The sequence below is a fragment of the Gorilla gorilla genome, chromosome 20, assembly GCF_029281585.2.
Source record: "Gorilla gorilla gorilla isolate KB3781 chromosome 20, NHGRI_mGorGor1-v2.1_pri, whole genome shotgun sequence".
NCBI lineage: Eukaryota > Metazoa > Chordata > Mammalia > Primates > Hominidae > Gorilla > Gorilla gorilla.
Window position 1 is genome coordinate 12,622,936 of NC_073244.2, and position 19,516 is coordinate 12,642,451.

The 19,516-nt window shown below is 49.1% G+C and overlaps 1 protein-coding gene across 2 annotated transcripts in view; it reads left to right on the forward strand.

The window, feature by feature from the left end:
• Window positions 1-19,516, forward strand: part of VAV1 (vav guanine nucleotide exchange factor 1) — an 84,795-nt gene that overhangs the window by 45,706 nt on the left and 19,573 nt on the right. Inside the window, exons 2-21 of one of the 2 annotated variants that reach the window (XM_031004593.3) lie at window positions 2,070-2,186; window positions 2,988-3,046; window positions 3,157-3,225; window positions 3,587-3,695; window positions 3,785-3,880; window positions 6,420-6,488; window positions 6,670-6,773; window positions 7,979-8,078; window positions 9,448-9,543; window positions 9,791-9,859; window positions 9,994-10,080; window positions 10,187-10,272; window positions 11,158-11,290; window positions 13,481-13,590; window positions 14,589-14,690; window positions 14,933-15,030; window positions 15,116-15,138; window positions 15,313-15,358; window positions 17,832-17,968; window positions 18,371-18,436. In XM_031004593.3, the coding sequence (XP_030860453.1) occupies window positions 2,070-2,186; window positions 2,988-3,046; window positions 3,157-3,225; window positions 3,587-3,695; window positions 3,785-3,880; window positions 6,420-6,488; window positions 6,670-6,773; window positions 7,979-8,078; window positions 9,448-9,543; window positions 9,791-9,859; window positions 9,994-10,080; window positions 10,187-10,272; window positions 11,158-11,290; window positions 13,481-13,590; window positions 14,589-14,690; window positions 14,933-15,030; window positions 15,116-15,138; window positions 15,313-15,358; window positions 17,832-17,968; window positions 18,371-18,436 (1,776 nt within the window). The remainder of the gene's footprint in view (window positions 1-2,069; window positions 2,187-2,987; window positions 3,047-3,156; window positions 3,226-3,586; window positions 3,696-3,784; window positions 3,881-6,419; window positions 6,489-6,669; window positions 6,774-7,978; window positions 8,079-9,447; window positions 9,544-9,790; window positions 9,860-9,993; window positions 10,081-10,186; window positions 10,273-11,157; window positions 11,291-13,480; window positions 13,591-14,588; window positions 14,691-14,932; window positions 15,031-15,115; window positions 15,139-15,312; window positions 15,359-17,831; window positions 17,969-18,370; window positions 18,437-19,516) is intronic. The other variant, XM_031004594.3, reaches the window with a different exon arrangement.

The following is a 19,516-nucleotide window of genomic DNA, read 5'->3' on the forward strand; positions in this document are numbered from 1 at the left end:
GTATTTACAGAAGTAGTTCAGTTAGAATGAGGTCATCTGTGTGGGCCCTAATGCACTATGACTGATGTCCTTATAAGAAGAGTAAACTAGGGCACAGGCAGGGCAAGACCACGTCACAGTGCAGGGAGAAGGTGGCTGTCTACTGAAATGAGCCCTTAGAGGAACCTACAAATATCCAGTCCTAAAAAGTAGAAACAAACTGGCCGGGCGCGGTGGCTCACACCTGTAATCCCAGCATTTTGGGAGGCCGAGGTGGGTGGATCACCTGAGGTCAAGAGTTCAAGACCAGCCTGACCAACATGGTGAAACCTCATCTCTACTAAAAATACAAAAATAAGCTTGGTGTGATGGCGGGTACTTGTAATCCCAGCTACTCAGGAGGCTGAGACAGGAGAATTGCTTGAACCTGGGAGGTGGAGGTTGCAGTGAGCTAAGATCGCACCATTGCACTCCAGCCTGGGGGACAAAGTGAGACTCCATCCCCCTCAAAAAAAGGAAAGAAAAGAAACAAGCTATCCATGAAAACACTTTGTGATGTGCTGTTTTATATCACAGAATGGAACCTGTGTTTTGATTCAACAAGTTCAAAACACTCTTTTCGTAAAATCTAAGAAGTTATGTTTCTGAACCTATTGAGCCTTTACAGGAACATATGAATATCCAGTCCTAAAAACTAGAAATGAGCGATCTGTGAAAACGCTTTGTGATGTGCTGTTTCATATCACAGAATGGGACCTGTGTTTTGAAGAAACCAACCCTACTGACACCTTGATCTTGGACTTCTAGTCTCAGAACTATCTTGGACATTTCCTATGAATAGAATTGTACAATACATGGCATTTTGTGATTTGCTTCTTTCACTGAGCATGTTTTTAAGGTTCATCCATGTCGTAGTGTGGAACAGTATTTTGCTCCTTTTTTATGGCTGAGTAATATTCCGTTGTGTGGATTTGCCTGTACTGGACATTTCATATAAATAGATGCATGCAATACGTGGCTTTGGAAGATGGATTTTAACCAACTCTACTGACGAGTCTGCTTTAGGACTCTTGGTCCACACTGACTTCATGGAGAGTGTTGGGGGTTGTGGGAGAGGCCAAGCCTGCAAGCTGTGGGAGGCTGGTGGATGGAAGGCTGGTTAGAATTCTTCAGGATCTGGGGAACCTCAGAGAGTGCTGAACCTGTTGGGACGTTGGATGAGCCAATACTTGGCAAATGCAAGAATACAAAGGTTTCTTTCTTTCTTTTTCTTTTTCCAGATACTCAAAAGCTGGGGCCATGTTACATGTGCCTGGCTGTTTCATTAGTTAATATCTTTTGGTTGCAGGCCATGGCAACTGAATCTAAAGTGACTTAAACAAGAAAAGGAATGTTTTGGCTCATGAAATAAGAAAGTTTAGGGATGGCCAGGCATGGTGGCTCCCACCTGTAATCTCAGCACTTTAGGAGGCCAAGGCGGGCAGATTCCTCAAGTCCAGGAATTCAAGACCAGCCTGGGCAACATAGCGAGATCTCGTCTCTACAAAAAATACAGAAATTATCTGGGTGTTGCAACACATGACTGTAGTCCTAGCTACTTGGGAGGTGGAGGCAGGAGGCATGGTTTTTTGTTTGTTTGTTTGAGACAGGGTCTTGCTTTGTTGCCCAGGCTGGAGTGCAGTGGTGCCATCATAGCTCACTGCAGGCTCGAACTCCTGGGCTCAGTGATCCACTCATCTCTGCCTCCTGAGTAGTTCAAAATGTTTTTGAGGTCATCCACATTGTAGTATGAATCAGTGCTTCATTCCTTTTTATGGCTGAATAATATTCCATTGTATGGATATACCACATTTGTTTAACCGTTAGTGATTAATTTTATCTTTTGTGAATTTTAACTCAATAAAAACATTCAGAGCATAGATCTCGATCAGGCACAACTTAATCTTTATCAGAAGATAATTCAATTTCATGGAAGAGGGTCTGTGCTTTCATTTCCCCTCCACACCAGTCCCCAAGCCAGGTGGCCTGGGGGTCAGTTTCTCCCCTGCCTTTTCGTACTCCCCCACCCTCATTTCTCTGTCTCCTCACAGTTTCTGTGCCTTAAGAACATTAGAACCTTCCTGTCCACCTGCTGTGAGAAGTTCGGCCTCAAGCGGAGCGAGCTCTTCGAAGCCTTTGACCTCTTCGATGTGCAGGATTTTGGCAAGGTGAGCTGCGCACTTGAAGCCCAAAGACTGAGTTTCAGTTCATTTCTATTGACGTCTACACTGGGCAAGCTGAGGACTGTCAGGACAGGCAGACAAGCCAGACCAGGCCATATACAAGATGCAAATAGCACTGGCTTGGGATATGTGGAACTGGGTTTGAGTTCCTGCTCTGACACTTGCTGTGTGACCTTGGATACGTGGCTGTGCCTCTCTGAGCCCCTCGTTTCTCATCTGAAATATGGGAATATTATCATCCTGCCCTCTCTGAGTGGCTATGAGGATTAAATAGAAAGATAGAGGGCCGGGCGCAGTGGCTCACGCCTGTAATCCCAGCACTTTGGGAGGCTGAGGTGGGCGGATCACGAGGTCAGGAGATCGATTCCACCCTGGCTAACACAGTGAAACCCCATCTCTACTAAAAATACAAAAAATTAGCTGGGTGTGGTGGCTGGCGCCTGTAGTCCCAGCTACTCGGGAGGCTGAGGCAGGAGAATCGCTTGAACCCGGGAGGTGGAGGTTGTAGTGAGCCGAGATGGTGCCACTGCACTCCAGCCTGGGTGACAGAGTGAGACTCCATTAAAAAAAATAATAAAATATAAAAGAAGGAAAGAAAGATAGGAGCAAAGGGTGGGGCTCATTTGAGGGAACGATGGTATGGGGAATGGGAGGTAGAGAAAATCCTGAATTAGGCTTCCAAGGGGCATGGGATCTAGCGCCTCAGACAGAGCCTTGCAGCTGGAAGCTGTGTTCTGCCGTGGGGGTGTACAAGGGGCTCACTGAGTGGCCACTGCCCCGTCACAGGTCATCTACACCCTGTCTGCTCTGTCCTGGACCCCGATCGCCCAGAACAGGGGGATCATGTGAGTAACCACCTGGGCCTTGGGCCATTTAGCCGCAATCCTCCCCCTCCCTGAAGCCCCACTTCTACCCAGCCCCCAGGCTCCTGGCTCACACCCTCCTGACCCCCCAGGCCCTTCCCCACCGAGGAGGAGAGTGTAGGTGATGAAGACATCTACAGTGGCCTGTCCGACCAGATCGAGTGAGTGCTCAGGCCTGTGGCCGCACAGCTCACTGGAGCACCGTCCTGGGGGTGGAGGGTCTGGGGGGACATGGCCTTGCCCTCCGGGAAATAAGGTCATACCCTGGTGTCTGGGGCACACAACCTTGCCTGAGAGTCTGGGGAGACACAGCCCTGCCCTGGGGTGTTGGGGGACATGGCACTGTCCTGGGGTCTTGGGGGACATGGCCCTGCCCTGGAGCTTGGAGGGACATGGCCTGCCCTTGGAGTCTGAGGTCCCACCCTTGGAGTCTTGGGGGGACAAAGCCCTGTGCTGGGGTCTGCGGGGACCCTGCTGTGATCTGGGAGAGGTCCAAGGGATCCCTGACCTCACAACCCACAGCGACACGGTGGAGGAGGATGAGGACCTGTATGACTGCGTGGAGAATGAGGAGGCGGAAGGCGACGAGATCTATGAGGACCTCATGCGCTCGGAGCCCGTGTCCATGCCGGTGCGTGACGTGGAGGGTCGGGCCTGGGGAGGGTGTGGGCGGGGGGCAGCCCCAGGCCCCCCAACACCGGCCTCTCCCCTCGCTCTCAGCCCAAGATGACAGAGTATGACAAGCGCTGCTGCTGCCTGCGGGAGATCCAGCAGACGGAGGAGAAGTACACTGACACGCTGGGCTCCATCCAGCAGGTGGGCGCCTCCCACCCAGCGCCTGCCGGGCGCATGCGCGGGAGCTGGGCCGGCAGGTGCACGTCCACCTGTCCGGCCGCTCTGGGCAGCTGAGGCTTTTCCTCCTCCCATCGCTTTTCCTTTCTGTGACTGTCTCCGTCTCTGAGTTTCTCTGACTTACATATGTATATATAAATATGAGTCTGACGTATATATATATTAAAATATATATATAAAATATAGGACACTGCCTGCAGGAGCAGTCAAAAAACCAAAAACAAACAAAATAAATACAAAATCAAAAATATATAAATATATTAAACATATACATAAATAGAAAATATGTAAATATATACAAAGTATATATAAAAATATAAACATATAATATGTATAAAATGTAAACATGATATATGATATTTATAAGATATAAAATATATAGTTTTTCATATAGAGCTATATGTAAATAATATATACAATATATAAATATATAAAATATAAAATGTAGATATATTGATATAGGTATATATCTTTTTATATATATATTTTTAATATACAAGATATATGTCCATATGTAGATATATATACCTTTATATATCTTATATACATAAAAGATATATATCTTTATCTATCTATCTTTTTTTTTTTGAGACAGGGTTTCTCTCTCATTGCCCAGGCTAGAGGGCAATGGCAAGCTCTCGCTTTACTACAATCTCTGCCTACCGGGCTCAAGCAATCCTTCTGCTTCAGCCTCCCAAGTAGCTGGGATTACAGGCATGCACCACCATGCTCGACTAATTTTTGTATTTTTAGTAGAGACGAGGTTTTGCCATGTTGGCCAGGCTGGTCTCGAACTCTGACCTCAAGTGATCTGCCCACCTCGGCCTCCAAAAGTGCTGGGATTGCAGGCATGAGCCACTGTGCCTGGCTTATATATCTATCTTTTAAAGATATATATCATTATTTAAAGATATATATATAAAGTATGTATAAGATATGTAATAGATACAAATATATATATTATATATATATATATTTTTGTTATGTTACCCAGGCTGGTCTTAAACTCCTGGGCTCAAGCAATCCTCCTGTAATCCAAGCCCTTTGTGAGGCTGCACTGGGCCTCTTCCTCTTGTCTCTCTGTCTCTCTCTTTATCTCTCACTCTGTCTCTTTTTCCCTGTGGGTCTCCTCTCGCTACTCTCTTCCTCAGTGTGTCATTCTCCCCTTTGTAGCTCTTTATCCCAGGCTCAGTCTTTTTCTGTATCCACACCTCTCCATTTCTTTTAAAAATAGCTTTATTGAGATTTCATTAATATACATGTAATCCACCCATTTAGAATATACAGTTCAATGGTTTTTGGCACACACAAGATTATGCAGTCATCATCACTGTCTAATTTTGGAACATTTTCATTTGTTTTGTTTTGATTTTTTTTGTTTCTTTTGTTTTGATTTGTTTTGTTTTGAAATGCGGTCTCGCTCTCCCATCCAGGCTGGAGTGCAGTGGCACGATCATAGTTCACTGCAGCCTCGAACTCCTGGGCTCAAGTGATCCCCCTGCCTTAACCTCCTGAGGAGCTGGGGCCATGGGTGCATGCCACCACACCCTGCTTAATTCTTTAATTTTTTTTGTAGATATGGGGTCTTGCTATGTTGCCCAGGCTGGTCTCCTACTCCTGGCCTCAAGTGATCCTCCTGCCTTGGCCTCCCAAAGTGTTGGGATTATGGGTGTGAGCCACCACCCCGGCCTTGATTTTAGAACGTTTTCATCATCTCCCAAAGAAACCCCAAACTCTTTAGCTGTTCCCCTTCAATCTCTTATCTTCCCCTGGTCCATGGCAACCACGAGCTTACTCGCTGTCTCTGTGGATTGGCCTCTTCTGGACATTTCATATAAAGGGCATCACGTACTGTGTGGTTTATATGTGTCTGGCTTCTTTTGCTGAGCGTAGTGTTTTCAACGTTCATCCACACTGTAGCCTGTGTCAGAGCTTCATTCCTTTTCATGGCTGAATAATATTCCATTGTATGGATGGACCAGATTTTTTTTTTCTTTTTTGAGATAGAGTCTCACTCTGTCGCCCAGGCTGGAGTGCAGTGGCGTGATCTCAGCTCACTGCAACCTCTGCCATCCAGGTTCAAGTGATTCTCCTGCTTCAGCCTCCTGAGTAGCTGGGATTACAGGCACCTGCCACCGTGCCCAGCTAATTTTTGTAGTTTTAGTAGAGACGGGGTTTCACCATCTTGGCCAGGCTGGTCTTGAACCCCTGACCTCGTGATCCACCCACCTCAGGCTCCCAAAGTGCTGGGACTGCAGGCGTGAGCCACCGCACCTGGCTGGACCACATTTGAAACACCCATTTACCCATTGATAAGCATTTTGGTTGTTTCCGCTTTTGGGTTATTATGAATAATTTCACCGTGAACATTCTTATACAAGTTTTTGTGTGGACACGCTCCCTCTCTTTATCTCCCTCTCTCTGTCTCCTTCCCCTGTCTCTCTGAGACTGGTCTGGAGGAGGGAATCTTATCTTCCGTCATCTTTCTCTCCCTTCCCCGCAGCATTTCTTGAAGCCCCTGCAACGGTTCCTGAAACCTCAAGACATTGAGATCATCTTTATCAATATTGAGGTGAGCCAGCCGATCCCCAGCCCTCTTGGGTCTGTCTAGTGTGGATAACCTGCTGCCCCTACCTGTCCCTGGAGTACGGGGGTTGGGAGTTGAGCGGCATGGGGCGGGTGGATGACCCTTTCCTTCCTGGCCCCCTGAGCCCTGGGCTCTGGTCCCAGCCCTCACCCTTCCCTCCGAGTAGGACCTGCTTCGTGTTCATACTCACTTCCTAAAGGAGATGAAGGAAGCCCTGGGCACCCCTGGCGCAGCCAATCTCTACCAAGTCTTCATCAAATACAAGGAGAGGTGAGACCCAGCTGGCCAGACTGAAGCTCTGGGGTCAGTCTGCCTTGCCTAGGCCGGGCATTTGAGAGACCTTACCCTCAGACACCTCTGGACGGGGAGGACTTTTTGCTGTGTGTTCATGGGCGAGGGGCTGCCCATCTCTGGTTCAATTCCCAGCTCTGCTGTGTGGCACTGGGTAGTCACTTAACCTCTCTGTGCTTCTGCTTCCTCATCTGTACATCAGTGGGCCACAGGAATGTGCCTCCTAGGCTGGTGGTGAGGGTTGACTATACAGATGCACGCAGGGCCTGGCACGTAGTAGATGCTCAGTAAGTATTTGTTAAATGAAGGAACATTGGCCAGGTGTGGTGGCTCATGCCTGTAATCCCAGCACTTTGGGAGGCTGAGGCGGGTGGATCATTTAAGGTCAGGAGTTCAAGACCAGGCTGGCCAATATGGTGAAACCCCGTCTCCATCGCCTAAAAATACAACTAAAATACAACTAAAGATACAAAAAACAATTAGCCGGGCGTGGTGGCGTGCACCTGTAATCCCAGTTACTCAGGAGAATTGCTTGAACCCAGGAGGCGGAAGTTGCAGTGAGTCAAGATCATGCCACTGGACTCCAGCCTGGGCAGCAGAGCAAGACTCTGTCTCAGAAATAAAAACAGGCCAGGCGTGGTGGCTCACGCCTGTAATTCCAGCACTTTGGGAGGCCGAGGAGGGCAGATCACTTGAGGTCAGGAGTTCGAGACCAGCCTGGCCAACATGGCAAAACCCCGTCTCTACTAAAAATACAAAAATTAGCCAGGCATGGTGGCAGGTGTCTGTAATCCCAGCTACTCGGGAGGCTGAAGCAGGAGAATCGTTTGAACCCGGGAGATGGAGGTTGCACTGAGCCCAGATCGCACCACTGTACTCCAGCCTGGGAGACAAGCGTGAAACCCCATCTCAAAAATAAATAAATAAATTAAATTAAATAAAAATAAATAAACATCGGGCAGAGACAATACCAGGTACTATGGTGAAATTACTGTAGCATTAAATGAGATAATGCTACAATAGCCTCACGTGGGAGATGCTATTGTTATACCCATTTCACAGATGGAGAAACTGAGACTCAGGTTTCTTCTCCAGCTGGGAAGAGCAAGGCCAGGGCTGACGCCAGTCTCTGCCCGACCTTGATGCCAGTCACCTTTACCTGGTGGCCTGTCTTCTCCCTGTAGGTTCCTCGTCTATGGCCGCTACTGCAGCCAGGTGGAGTCAGCCAGCAAACACCTGGACCGTGTGGCTGCAGCCCGGGAGGACGTGCAGATGAAGCTGGAGGTGGGCGCCGGGCCACTTCTCGGGGGCCTCTCCTGCTCCTCCCCAGGCCCTGGGGGCAGCAGGGAGGACACTGAATTGCAGATGGTCCACTTTCTGCTTCAGCCCAGCCAGAGATCCACCAAAGGACTAGGGAGGGAGGTACTAGCCAGCCAAGCAGAGGAAATGGAGAAGAACAGAAATGGGCTGGCCCTGGGTCTGGGCTGACCCCTGATATCAGGGTGAAGTCCTGACCCTGAACTGAGCTCTGATCTCACACTCAACCCCAGCCCTGGGCTGAGCCCTAGCACTGATTGTACCCCAAGTCGGGCTGAGCTCCCACTTCTCACTGAACCCCAATTCCAACCAACCCCTGATCCCAGGCTGAACTTGATCTTGAACTGAACTTCAACCTGGATCTGTCTGGTAGAAACACAGACAGTGCAGGGGTGGTGAAGACGGGGGCTCCCCAGATCTGTCCCTCTCCCCATCTCCAGCCCCCCTCAGCAGGCAGAATACTGGACCTCTATCCCAGGCAGCATTTGCCACATTCCAGTGGGGTTTTTTGTTTGTTTGTTTGTTTGTTTTGTTTTGTTTTTTGAGACAGGGTCTCATTCTGTCCCCCAAGCTGGAGTGCAGTGGCATGATCATAGCTCACCGCAGCCTCGACCTCCTGGACTCAAGCAATCCTCCCAACTCCTACCTTGGCCTCCTGAGTAGCTGGGACTACAGATGCATGCCACCATTCCTGGCTAATTTTTGTGTTTTTTTGTAGAGATGGGGTTTCATCATGTTATCCAGGGTGGTCTCAAACTCCTGGGCTCAAGCGATTCACCCACTCAGCCTCTCAAAGAGCTAGGATTACCGGCGTGAGCAATTGTGCCCAGCCTCTTCCCATTGCTTTTTTGTTTGTTTGTTTGTTTGTCTTTGTTTTTTGAGATGGAGTCTCCCTCTGTCACCCAGGTTGGAGTGAAGTGGTGTGATCTCAGCTCAATGCCATCTCTGCCTCCCGGGTTCAAGCAATTCTCCTGCCTCAGTCTCCTGAGTAGCTGGGATTGCAGGAGTCCGCCACCATGCCAGCTATTTTTTTTTTTCATAGCAGAGATGGGGTTTCCCCATGTTGGCCAGGCTGGTCTTGAACTCCTGACCTCAAGTGATCCTCCCGCCTCAGCCTCCCAAAGTTCCTTCCAGTGGTTCTCAAGCTGCCCCCACCTCATGGAGTCCTTTTCCTGTTTCCTTGGGGGCAGATATGATGCTTTGGCCTCTAGAAAAATCCCCACAGCTCTGGGGTGGAAAGCTGCCCACGTATTTATTCAAATCTATCTGCACCCACCCTGCAACTGGCTCTTTCTGGGTCCTGCCTCAGTTTCCCCATTGTTCTCTGATTCCCCAGGAATGTTCTCAGAGAGCCAACAATGGGAGGTTCACCCTGCGGGACCTGCTGATGGTGCCTATGCAGCGAGTTCTCAAATATCACCTCCTTCTCCAGGTGCCGGGCACATCTCTAGGCGTGGGCTCCACGTACCTACTCTCCTGTGTCTATAAAAGTGGGGACGGGGCTGGCTTCTGGGGGTTGAGTCTCTAGGACGCTCGGGGATGGGTCACTGGGGTCATGTCTCAGCCTCCAGGGTCAGCAGTACGATGGAGGAGCTGGTGAGCTAGCATTGTTTGGAAGGCCCTCCCCCCAGGGAGAAGGGGAGGGGCCCAGGTGACTTCTGACGTCTTGGTTCTCTCAGGAGCTGGTGAAACACACGCAGGAGGCGATGGAGAAGGAGAACCTGCGGCTGGCCCTGGATGCCATGAGGGTGAGTGGGTGTAGGATGCTGGTGACTCACCTGCTGCAGACACCCTCCTGGTAGGGGCTGATCCTCTAGCCGGGGTTAGGTAGGAGCCTGGGTCGGCTGTTGGGGGGCCAGGTTCACCCCTGCCCCCTCCCCAGGACCTGGCTCAGTGCGTGAACGAGGTCAAGCGAGACAACGAGACACTGCGGCAGATCACCAATTTCCAGCTGTCCATTGAGAACCTGGTGAGGCGGTGGAGCCGGGTGGGCCAGGGGTGTGGCCACGTGGGGAGAGTGGGTGTCTGGCTCCTTTCTTGGGAGACCCTTGCTAGACCCCCTGCCTACTGCATAGGACCAGTCTCTGGCTCACTATGGCCGGCCCAAGATCGACGGGGAACTCAAGATCACCTCGGTGGAACGGCGCTCCAAGATGGACAGGTGGGTGGAGTCAACATGGATCTGGGATGGAGCCTGGGCAAAGGTGTGGGACCAGGCTCCTAGATGGGCAGGTGGGTGGAGTCAACACAGATCTGGGTGGAGCCTGGGCAGGGGCGGGGCCGGGCTTCTAGATGGACAGGTGGGTGGAGTCAGCATAGATCTGGAGCAGAGCCTGGGCAGGGGCGGAGCCAGGCTTCTAGATAGGCAGATGGGTGGAGTCAACACAGATCTGGGCGGAGCCTGGGCAGGGATGGTGCCAGGCTCCTAGATGAGCAGGTGGGTGGAGTCAACACAGATCTGGGTGGAGCCTGGGCAAGGTGGAGGCCAGGCTCCTGGATGGGTAGGTGAGTGGAGCAAACCATATCTGCGGTGGAGCCTGGGTAGGGATGGGGCCAGGTTTCTAGATAGGCAGTTGGGTGGAGTCAACATAGGTCTGGGGAAGACCCTGGATAGGGGCGTGGCCAGGCTCCTAGATGGACAGGTGGGTGGAGCCAACACAGATCTGGGGTGGAGCCTGGGTAGGGGTGGGGCCAGGTTCTTATGTAGACTTGTAGGCGGAATTAAGATGAATTTGGGGAGGGACCTGAGTGGGGGTGAGGCAAGATTTCTAGACAGACAGGTGGTAGACCCATCCAGAGAAGGCGGTGAAGCCTTGATGGACAGGCAGGACAGGGACAGCGAGGGGTATGGGTGGAGCGAAGACTGACAGGCAGTAGGGCCAACGCAGATCACGTGGGTGAAGTCAGGATGGACAGGTGGGCATGGCCAAGTTGGCCAAGGAGGAGGAGAAGGGCAGGGTGGGACCAGGATGTGGAGGAACTGGTCAGAGGGCTGATGGGGACAGTTGGGAAGAGCCAGACAGGAATGCGTTATCCATCCTTCCAGGTACGCCTTCCTGCTCGACAAAGCTCTACTCATCTGTAAGCGCCGGGGAGACTCCTATGACCTCAAGGACTTTGTAAACCTGCACAGCTTCCAGGTTCGGGATGACTCTTCAGGAGACCGAGACAACAAGAAGGTGGGGCTTTGACGCCGGAACTATGGGGTCCTCCACGCAGTCGGCAGCTTAGCCCTCTCCACCTGGGCATGTGCCTGTTTGCCAGACTACATCTACATGGAAGTGTGTGTTAATCCACTCAACAGGTGTTTTTTGTTTGTTTGTTTTGTTTTGTTTTGTTTTTTAAGATGGAGTCTCGCTCTGTCGCCAGGCCGGAGTGCAGTGGCACAATCTCGGCTCACCGCAACCTCCGCCTCCTGGGTTCAAGCGATTCTCCTGGCTCAGTCTCCCGAGTAGCTGGGACTACAGGCACACACCACCACGCCCAGCTAATCTTTGTAGTTTTAGTAGAGACAGGGTTTCACCATGTTGGCCAGGATGGTCTCGATCTCTTGACCCCGTGATCCACCTGCCTCGGCCTCCCAAAGTGCTGGGATTATAAGCGTGAGCCCATTCAACAGTTTTTAAATTGAGCACCTACTATATCCAGGGCACTCTTCTAGGCACTGGACTAAAATGGAAAGCAAAACAGAATTTTCATTTTGTTTGTTTGTTGGTTTGTTTTTGAGACAGTCTCACTCTGTCTTTCAGGCTGGAATGCAGTGGCACGGTCTTGGCTCACTGCAACCTCTGGCTCCCAGGTTCAAGCAATTCTCCTGCCTCAGCCTCCCGAGTAGCTGGGATTACGGGCACCCACTACCATGCCCAGCTAAATTTTGTATTTTTAGTAGAGACGAGGTTTCACCATGTTGGCCAGGCTGGTCTCAAACTCCTGACCTCAAGTGATCTGCCCATCTTGGCCTCCCGAAGTGTTGAGATTACAAGCGTGAGCCACTGTGCCCGGCTTATTTTGTTTCTTGTATGGTACTTGCGTTCTTATGGGATGCTTTCTACAAAGAAAATAAAGTAGGTGGCTGGGTGCAGTGGCTCATGCCTGTAATCCCAGTACTTTGGGAGGCCGAGGTGGGAGAATTGCTTGAGCCCAGGAGTTTGAGATCAGCCTGGGCAACATAGGGAGATCCCCGTCTCTACAAAACATAAAGAAAAATTTAGATGGGCTTGGTGGCACATGCCTGTAGCCCTAGCTACGTGGGAGGCTGAGGTGGGAGGATCGCCTGTGCCTAGGAGTTGGAGGCTGCAGAGAGCTATGATTGCACTACAGCTAGGACCACAGAGTGAGACCCTGTCTCTATTAAAAAATAAATGAATGAAACAGGAGATGTGGCTGTGGTAGGTGAGGGTGGGAGGGGGAGCTATCTTACCTCCATTGTTCAGGGACATTCTCTGTGGAAGTGACATTTAAGCTGAGACCCCTCTCCCTCTCGGCTCTTCCTTACTTCCTTCTGCTTTTTCTCCTGTGAACTCTTCCTTTCGCTTCAGTTTTTGCCCTGGAGTTCCCCCCTGTGCTCTGGTCTGTGGCTTCTCTATTTCTTTTTTTTGAGACGGAGCCTCGCTCTGTCACCAGGCTGGAGTGCAGAGGCATGATCTCGGCTCACTGCAACCTCCGCCTCCTGAGTTCAAGAGATTCTCCTACCTCAGCCTCCTGAGTAGCTGGGATTACAGGTGCCCGCCACCACGCCCGGCTAATTTTTTTGTATTTTTAGTAGAGACGGAGTTTCACCACATTGGTCAGGCTGGTCTCGAACTCCTGACCTCGTGATCCGCCCACCTCAGCCTCCCAAAGTGCTGGGATTACAGGTGTGAGCCACCGTGCCCGGCTGGCTTCTCTATTTCTCAACCTGTGCCTCCCTCGAGGAGCCAGTTGCTGTCTTGTAACTGCCTGCTTACAGCATCCGTCTCTCCTACCAGGCTGGAGCTCTGGGGACCACATCCTATTCACTGCTCTGTCCCCAGCTCCTAGCAGTGTCTGTTTCTCAGCAGGTGCTGCACCAATGCTTTGTTGAACAGAAAAATCGATGATGAGTGACATGCTGTGTCTGGTGTGTGCTTCTGCAAAGGGGAGTGTGTGTGTGTGTGTGTATGTGTGTGTGTGTGTGTGTGCATGTGCATGCCTGCGTGTGTGGTTTTGGGTTTATGGTTGTGTGTTTGGATATCCTAGAAAGCCCTTTTACAAGGATATCCATGCATGGTGCTAGGGGCATAGAGACTGTCATGGGCTTGCCTGTTCCCTACAGAGGGAGGGGTGGGTGGGTGTGTGCTCCCACCCTCTGCGGGGGCAGTGCCTTCAGTCTGAGCTCTGCCTCCCTGCAGTGGAGCCACATGTTCCTCCTGATCGAGGACCAAGGTGCCCAGGGCTATGAGCTGTTCTTCAAGACAAGAGAACTGAAGAAGAAGTGGATGGAGCAGTTTGAGATGGCCATGTGAGTCCCCGTCTTCCTCCCTCTTTCTGTCTGCAGAGGGGCAGGGGCTGGGAAGGAGGAACGTGCTCTAGTCCCTACTGTGTCCTGACATGCCATGGCACCACTCTGAACCACAGTCTCTTCATTTGGGAAATAAGAGGGACAGGCCCAAGGCTGTCTTCATCCTTGGAAGGCAGGGGTTGTGTGCAAGCTTCAGTTACCAGCCCAGACCCTTCTCCTCTCCTCCTCCTCTTTCTTGTTCTCCTCTCCTCTTCCTTCTCCTCCTTCTGGTTTCCTTCCTCCTCTTTCTCCTTCTCCTTCCCTCCTCCTCTTTCCTCCTCTTCCCCTTCCTCTTCTTCTTCCTCCTCCTCTCCTTCCTCCCCTTCCTCCTCCTCTCCTTCCCCTTCCTCTTCCTCCTATTCCTCCTCCACCTCTTCTTTCTCCTCCTCCTCTCCCTCCCCTTCCTCTTCCTCCCCTTCCTCTTCCTCTCCCTCCCCTTCCTCTTCCTCCTCCTCCTCCTCCTCTTCTTCCTCCTCCTCCGTTTCTTCCTCTTCCTCTTCTTCCTTTTCCTCCTCCCTCTTCTTCCCCTCTTCCTCCTCTTCCACTTTTGTCTTCTCTTTCTCCTTTTTATGTGAGGCAAAATTCCAACAACAAAAATCTAACAATTTCAAAGTGTACGATCGCATGGCATTTTGTACACTAACAGCATTGTGCAACCATCACCTCTATCCAGTTTCAAAACCTTTTCATCGGCCCAAAGGAGACCTCATACCCATTAAGCATTCACTCCCAATTCCCCGCTCTCGTAGCCCCTGGAAACTCCTAGCCTGCTTTCTCTTTCTCCCAATGTGCATGGCAGCACGATTCAGTGTGGCCAAAGGGTGAAAACGACCCAAACATCAATCAATGAATGAGTGGACACGCAAAACGTGGTCTGTTCATACCATGGAATAGTATTCAGCCATGAAAAGGAATAAAATACTGACCTTCTTTTTTTTTTTTTAATTTTCCCCTGCCAGCTCCAACATCTATCCGGAGAATGCCACCGCCAACGGGCATGACTTCCAGATGTTCTCCTTTGAGGAGACCACGTCCTGCAAGGCCTGTCAGATGCTGCTTAGGTGAGAATCTGGGAGGAGGGTCCTGCATACTGGACTTGGTCATCAGTTCCTTGCTAGAGAAGATGCCCTAGTAATTGGTTCCCTAAATTGGGAGATGGGGGAGTCCCTACTTTGATCTTCTGCTTCTCCGTCACTCTCCTGATCTAAAGAGAATCCAAGGGGTGCCTTTATGTTTTTAGCAGAATATTTGGCCCTGTCTGTAAAGGTCACTCGCTCTTCTTTATGTGTTCCCTGCATCTCAGAGGTACCTTCTATCAGGGCTACCGCTGCCATCGGTGCCGGGCATCTGCACACAAGGAGTGTCTGGGGAGGGTCCCTCCATGTGGCCGACATGGGCAAGGTACGAGTGGGAGGGAGGCTGGGAGGTGAGCTTGGTTCTCTTTGGAGGATTTTCCGTTCTCACCATTTCCTTTACCCTCCCGTAGATTTCCCAGGAACTATGAAGAAGGTAAGACTTTCCCGTGGTCCTTCCTGTGTACCGCAAATAATGGGCAACAGCACGGGGAGGACCCAGGACATCCCGGAACTGGGCAGGATCCTTTGTGGAGTGAGGAGAGTAAGGGGGCCTACAAGCCCCCAGGCTGGGCATAGGTAGACAGGCTTTCTTTGTTTCTCCTTCCAGGACAAACTACATCGCAGGGCTCAGGACAAAAAGAGGAATGAGCTGGGTGAGTTGGCAGGGGTTGCTGTGTGGGGGCAGGAGGAAAATTCATCTCTATTGATGTTGACCCAGGGACAGATCTCCATAATCATATTGACAGCCACATTGGGCTGGGTGCAATAGCTCACACCTGTAATCCCAACAATTTGGGAGGCCAAGGCAGGAGGATCGCTTGAAGTCAGGTGCATACCACCAAGCCTGGTTAATTTTTTTTTTTTTTAAATAGAGATGAGGTCTTGCTACGTTGCCAGCCATACTGTATAAATTAAATCATACAGTATGTGCTTATTTTAATTAATTAATTAATTAATTTCTGGAGATGGAGTCTTGCTGTGTCACCCAGGCTGGAGTGCAGTGGTGCGATCTTGGCTCACTACAACCTCCACCTCCCAAGTTCAAGCGATTCTCCTGCCTCAGCCTCCCAAGTAGCTGGGATTACAGGCACATGTCACCACGCTCGGCTAATTTTTGTATTTTTAGTAAAGACGGGGTTTCACCATGTTGGGCAGGCTGGTCTCGAACACTTGACCTCAGGTGATCTGCCTGCTCAGCCTCCCAAAGTGCTGTGATTACAAGCGTGAGCCACTGTGCCCAGCCTTAATTTTAAAAAATTTAAAAATATATGTATTTTTACTAAATATATAATAATTTATTATTTAATAATATATTAATATTTAATTAATATATAATATAGTAATTAATAATATATTATAATAATATATAAATATATATTAAATAATATATATTTATTAAAATATATTATATGTATATATAATATATCTTTTTTTTATTTTTAGAGGCAGGATCTTGCTCTGTATCCCAGGCTGGAGTGCAGAGGCAGGAGTGTTCCACTTATATGCCATTTATATGACATATAAATATATAACATAAGTCAGGTGTGGTGGTTCATGTCTGTGATCCCAGCACTTTGAGAGGCCAAGGCCAGGAGTTTGAGACAAGCCTGGGCAACATAACGAGACCCTGTGTCTAGAAAAACATTTTTAAAAATTAGCGGGGTTCTTGCTTGAGCCCAGGAGTTCAAGGTTGCAGTGAGCCATGATCACGCCACTGCACGCCAACCTGGGCAACAGAGCAAGATCCTGTTTCAAAAAAATAGAAAAATAAATATATGAAATCTATGAATGGGTATGTTTTCTTCTTATTATTACTTACTATGTAATTAGCAATAGTCAGTCAGCTTTCTTAGCAAGAGTCAAAATTAGAAACAACCCGTGTCCTTTGTACAATAGAATATATATATATGTGTGTATATATATATATACACACACACACACGTATTTTATTGAGAGAGGAAATACATACTTTAATGTATGTAAAAATCAATAAATCTTAAGTATATGACTTAATACATTTTTATCCATGCAACCAACAATCAAATAAAAATATAGAACATTTCCATCCCTCCAGAACTGCACTGTGCAATATAAATTAATTAAAATGAAATCACCTTAAAAATTTTTTTGCTCACATTAGCCTTGAAGTTCTCAATAATGGCCTGTGGCTGGTTGCTATCATATTGGACATATCCATCACCACAGAAAGTTTTATCAAAAAGCACTGCTACTCACCTATCTCCCATAGGGAACCACTGTCTGACCTCTATCACCATAGATTAATTTTGCCTGCTCTTGAGTTTTCTATAAATAAAATCATACAGTACATGCTTATTTCATCTGGTTTCTTTTATCTGACATAATGACGGTGAGATGCATTGATGTGATTGCCTGTAGCAATAGCTTGTTCCTTTTCATTGTTGTATAGTATTCCATTATGTGATGATATCACAATTTGTTTATTGATTGATCAACCTATTGAGGACATTTGGTTGGTTGCCAGTTTTTGGATATTGTGAATAAAGCTGCAACTTTTGAAGGACATTTTTTTTTTGTTTTTTGTTTTTTTGTTTAGTTTTGTTTTGGGACAGAGTCTCACTCCATTGCCCAGGCTGGAGTGCAGTGGCATGATCTCAGCTCACTGAAACCTCTGCCTCCTGGGAGTTCAGGTGATTCTCCTGCCTCAGCCTCCCAAGTAGCTGGGATTACAGGTGCCTGCCACCACACCCAGCTAATTTCTGTAGTTTTAGTAGAGATGGGGTTTCACCATGTTGGCCGGGCTGGTCTTGAACTCCTGACCTCAGGTGATCTTCCCGCCTTGGCCTCCCAAAGTGCTGGGATTACAGGCATGAGCCACCATGCCCAGCCAGGACACATGTTTTCATTTCTCCTGGGTTGCTGGGTTACAGAGTAGATACAATGTTTAGCTTCAGTAGATATTGCCAAATAGTTTTCCAAAGAGTATCCCTACCAGCAATGAGTGAGAATTCCAGTTGCTCCACGTCCTTGTCAACACTTAGTATTGCCAGTCTAAAAAGAAAAATTTTAGCCATTCTCGTGGGTGGCAAGATTCAGGGTTGAAAGTTGACTGCCAACCACCCTGTACTCCTGTACCCTGTCCTCCAGGTCTGCCCAAGATGGAGGTGTTTCAGGAATACTATGGGCTTCCTCCACCCCCTGGAGCCATTGGACCCTTTCTACGGCTCAACCCTGGAGACATTGTGGAGCTCACGAAGGCTGAGGCTGAACAGAACTGGTGGGAGGTACAGGCTGGGGCCACAGGAGTGATGGGGTGGGACCCAAGTGTAGGGTTATGGATTCATGTGGTCTCAGGGTGTTGGGTCATAGTTCCACCATGCTCTGGAGGTGATGCCTGGGGAGTGGGGTAGGTAGACTGAGATTTCTGGGCATGGCTTTTCTGAGCGGGCCATCTTCCCAGGAAGTTAATACTCATTATCACCTCTCTGAGCTCTCCAGGCCGTCCTGAGATAGATGGACAAGCAGAGTGACCATTGAGCAGAGAGATGGACACACACACACACACACACACACATGTACACGAGTGATGGGGCAGGATCCACGTGTAGGGTTATGGGTTTAGATGGCAGGTGGGGTTATGGATCCTATAACCTCTCTGTTCCTGTTTTTGTCTCCTGGGTGTTTAGGGCAGAAATACATCTACTAATGAAATTGGCTGGTTTCCTTGTAACAGGGTGAAGCCCTACGTCCATGTGAGTGCCTCAAGTCTGAATGGAACAAGGGCAAGGGGTCCAGGGCAGATCCTGGGAGGATGGGCAGACTTCGAAAGACACCCCTGGAGTTGGGGAGGGGGCTGCCCGTCATGGCAGGTGTTTCTCTAACTCAAGGCTTCGCCCACCCCACCAACTGAGCCCAGAGAGGGGCCACCCTGGAAACAATGATTGATCTTTTTCTCCTTGATCATTTTTGTGTAAAGGTTCTTTCCTTCCTACATGGGTATGGTAGGGAGGAAGGAGCAGGGACCTAGAAGGTGGGCCTGCCCCTTGCTTCCTTCTGAGACACCGAATTGAGTTCTGTGGGAGCACTGTGGCCTCCATTGCCTGTGTCCTTGCCCTGCTCCTGGTGGACACACCTGTCCACTCCAGTCTCTGCTGTTCTTCCAGTGTTCTCTGCTTGATGGACCCCTCGCTCTTCATGATGACTTCAGATCTCTCCCTCTCTCCCCAACCTCAGACGCCCCCTACCTCATTCACAGCAAATGACCCCACTGTCCACTTCATAGGCTGCACAGGGAAATTCTCTCCAGTGCTGGTTTTAACTTTATATTATTTCAGACTTCTAGCAAAGCTATGAGAATAATGCAAAGAGCTCCCGTGTAGCCTTTACCCAGTTTTATCAGTTCTGTTAATGTTTTGTCCCATTTGCTCTGTCATTTCCTCTCTCTACCCACACATAGTATTTATTTTTCCTGGAAGAGTTAAAAGTGAGTTTGCAGACGACATTCCCCTTTACCCCTAAATACTTCTTAAGAGCAAGAGCCTTCTCATACATAAACAGAGCAAGATTTTAAAAGACACAAAATTCAGCATTGACATTATACTATTATTTAATTCATAGTCTGTGTTTAAATGTTGCCAATTTCCCCAAAAATTTTATCAAAAATTTTTTTCTTCCTATGGTTTCTCCACTGTCAAGTTACAATAGGAGTTTCCAACTCCATCATTCTTTCCAAATTTATTAGCTGGTGTTCTGCTGCAAGGAAGAGCTGTCCCTTCTGCCCTCATCTGTCTGTCTGTCTATCTATCTATCTATCTATCTATCTATCCATGCAT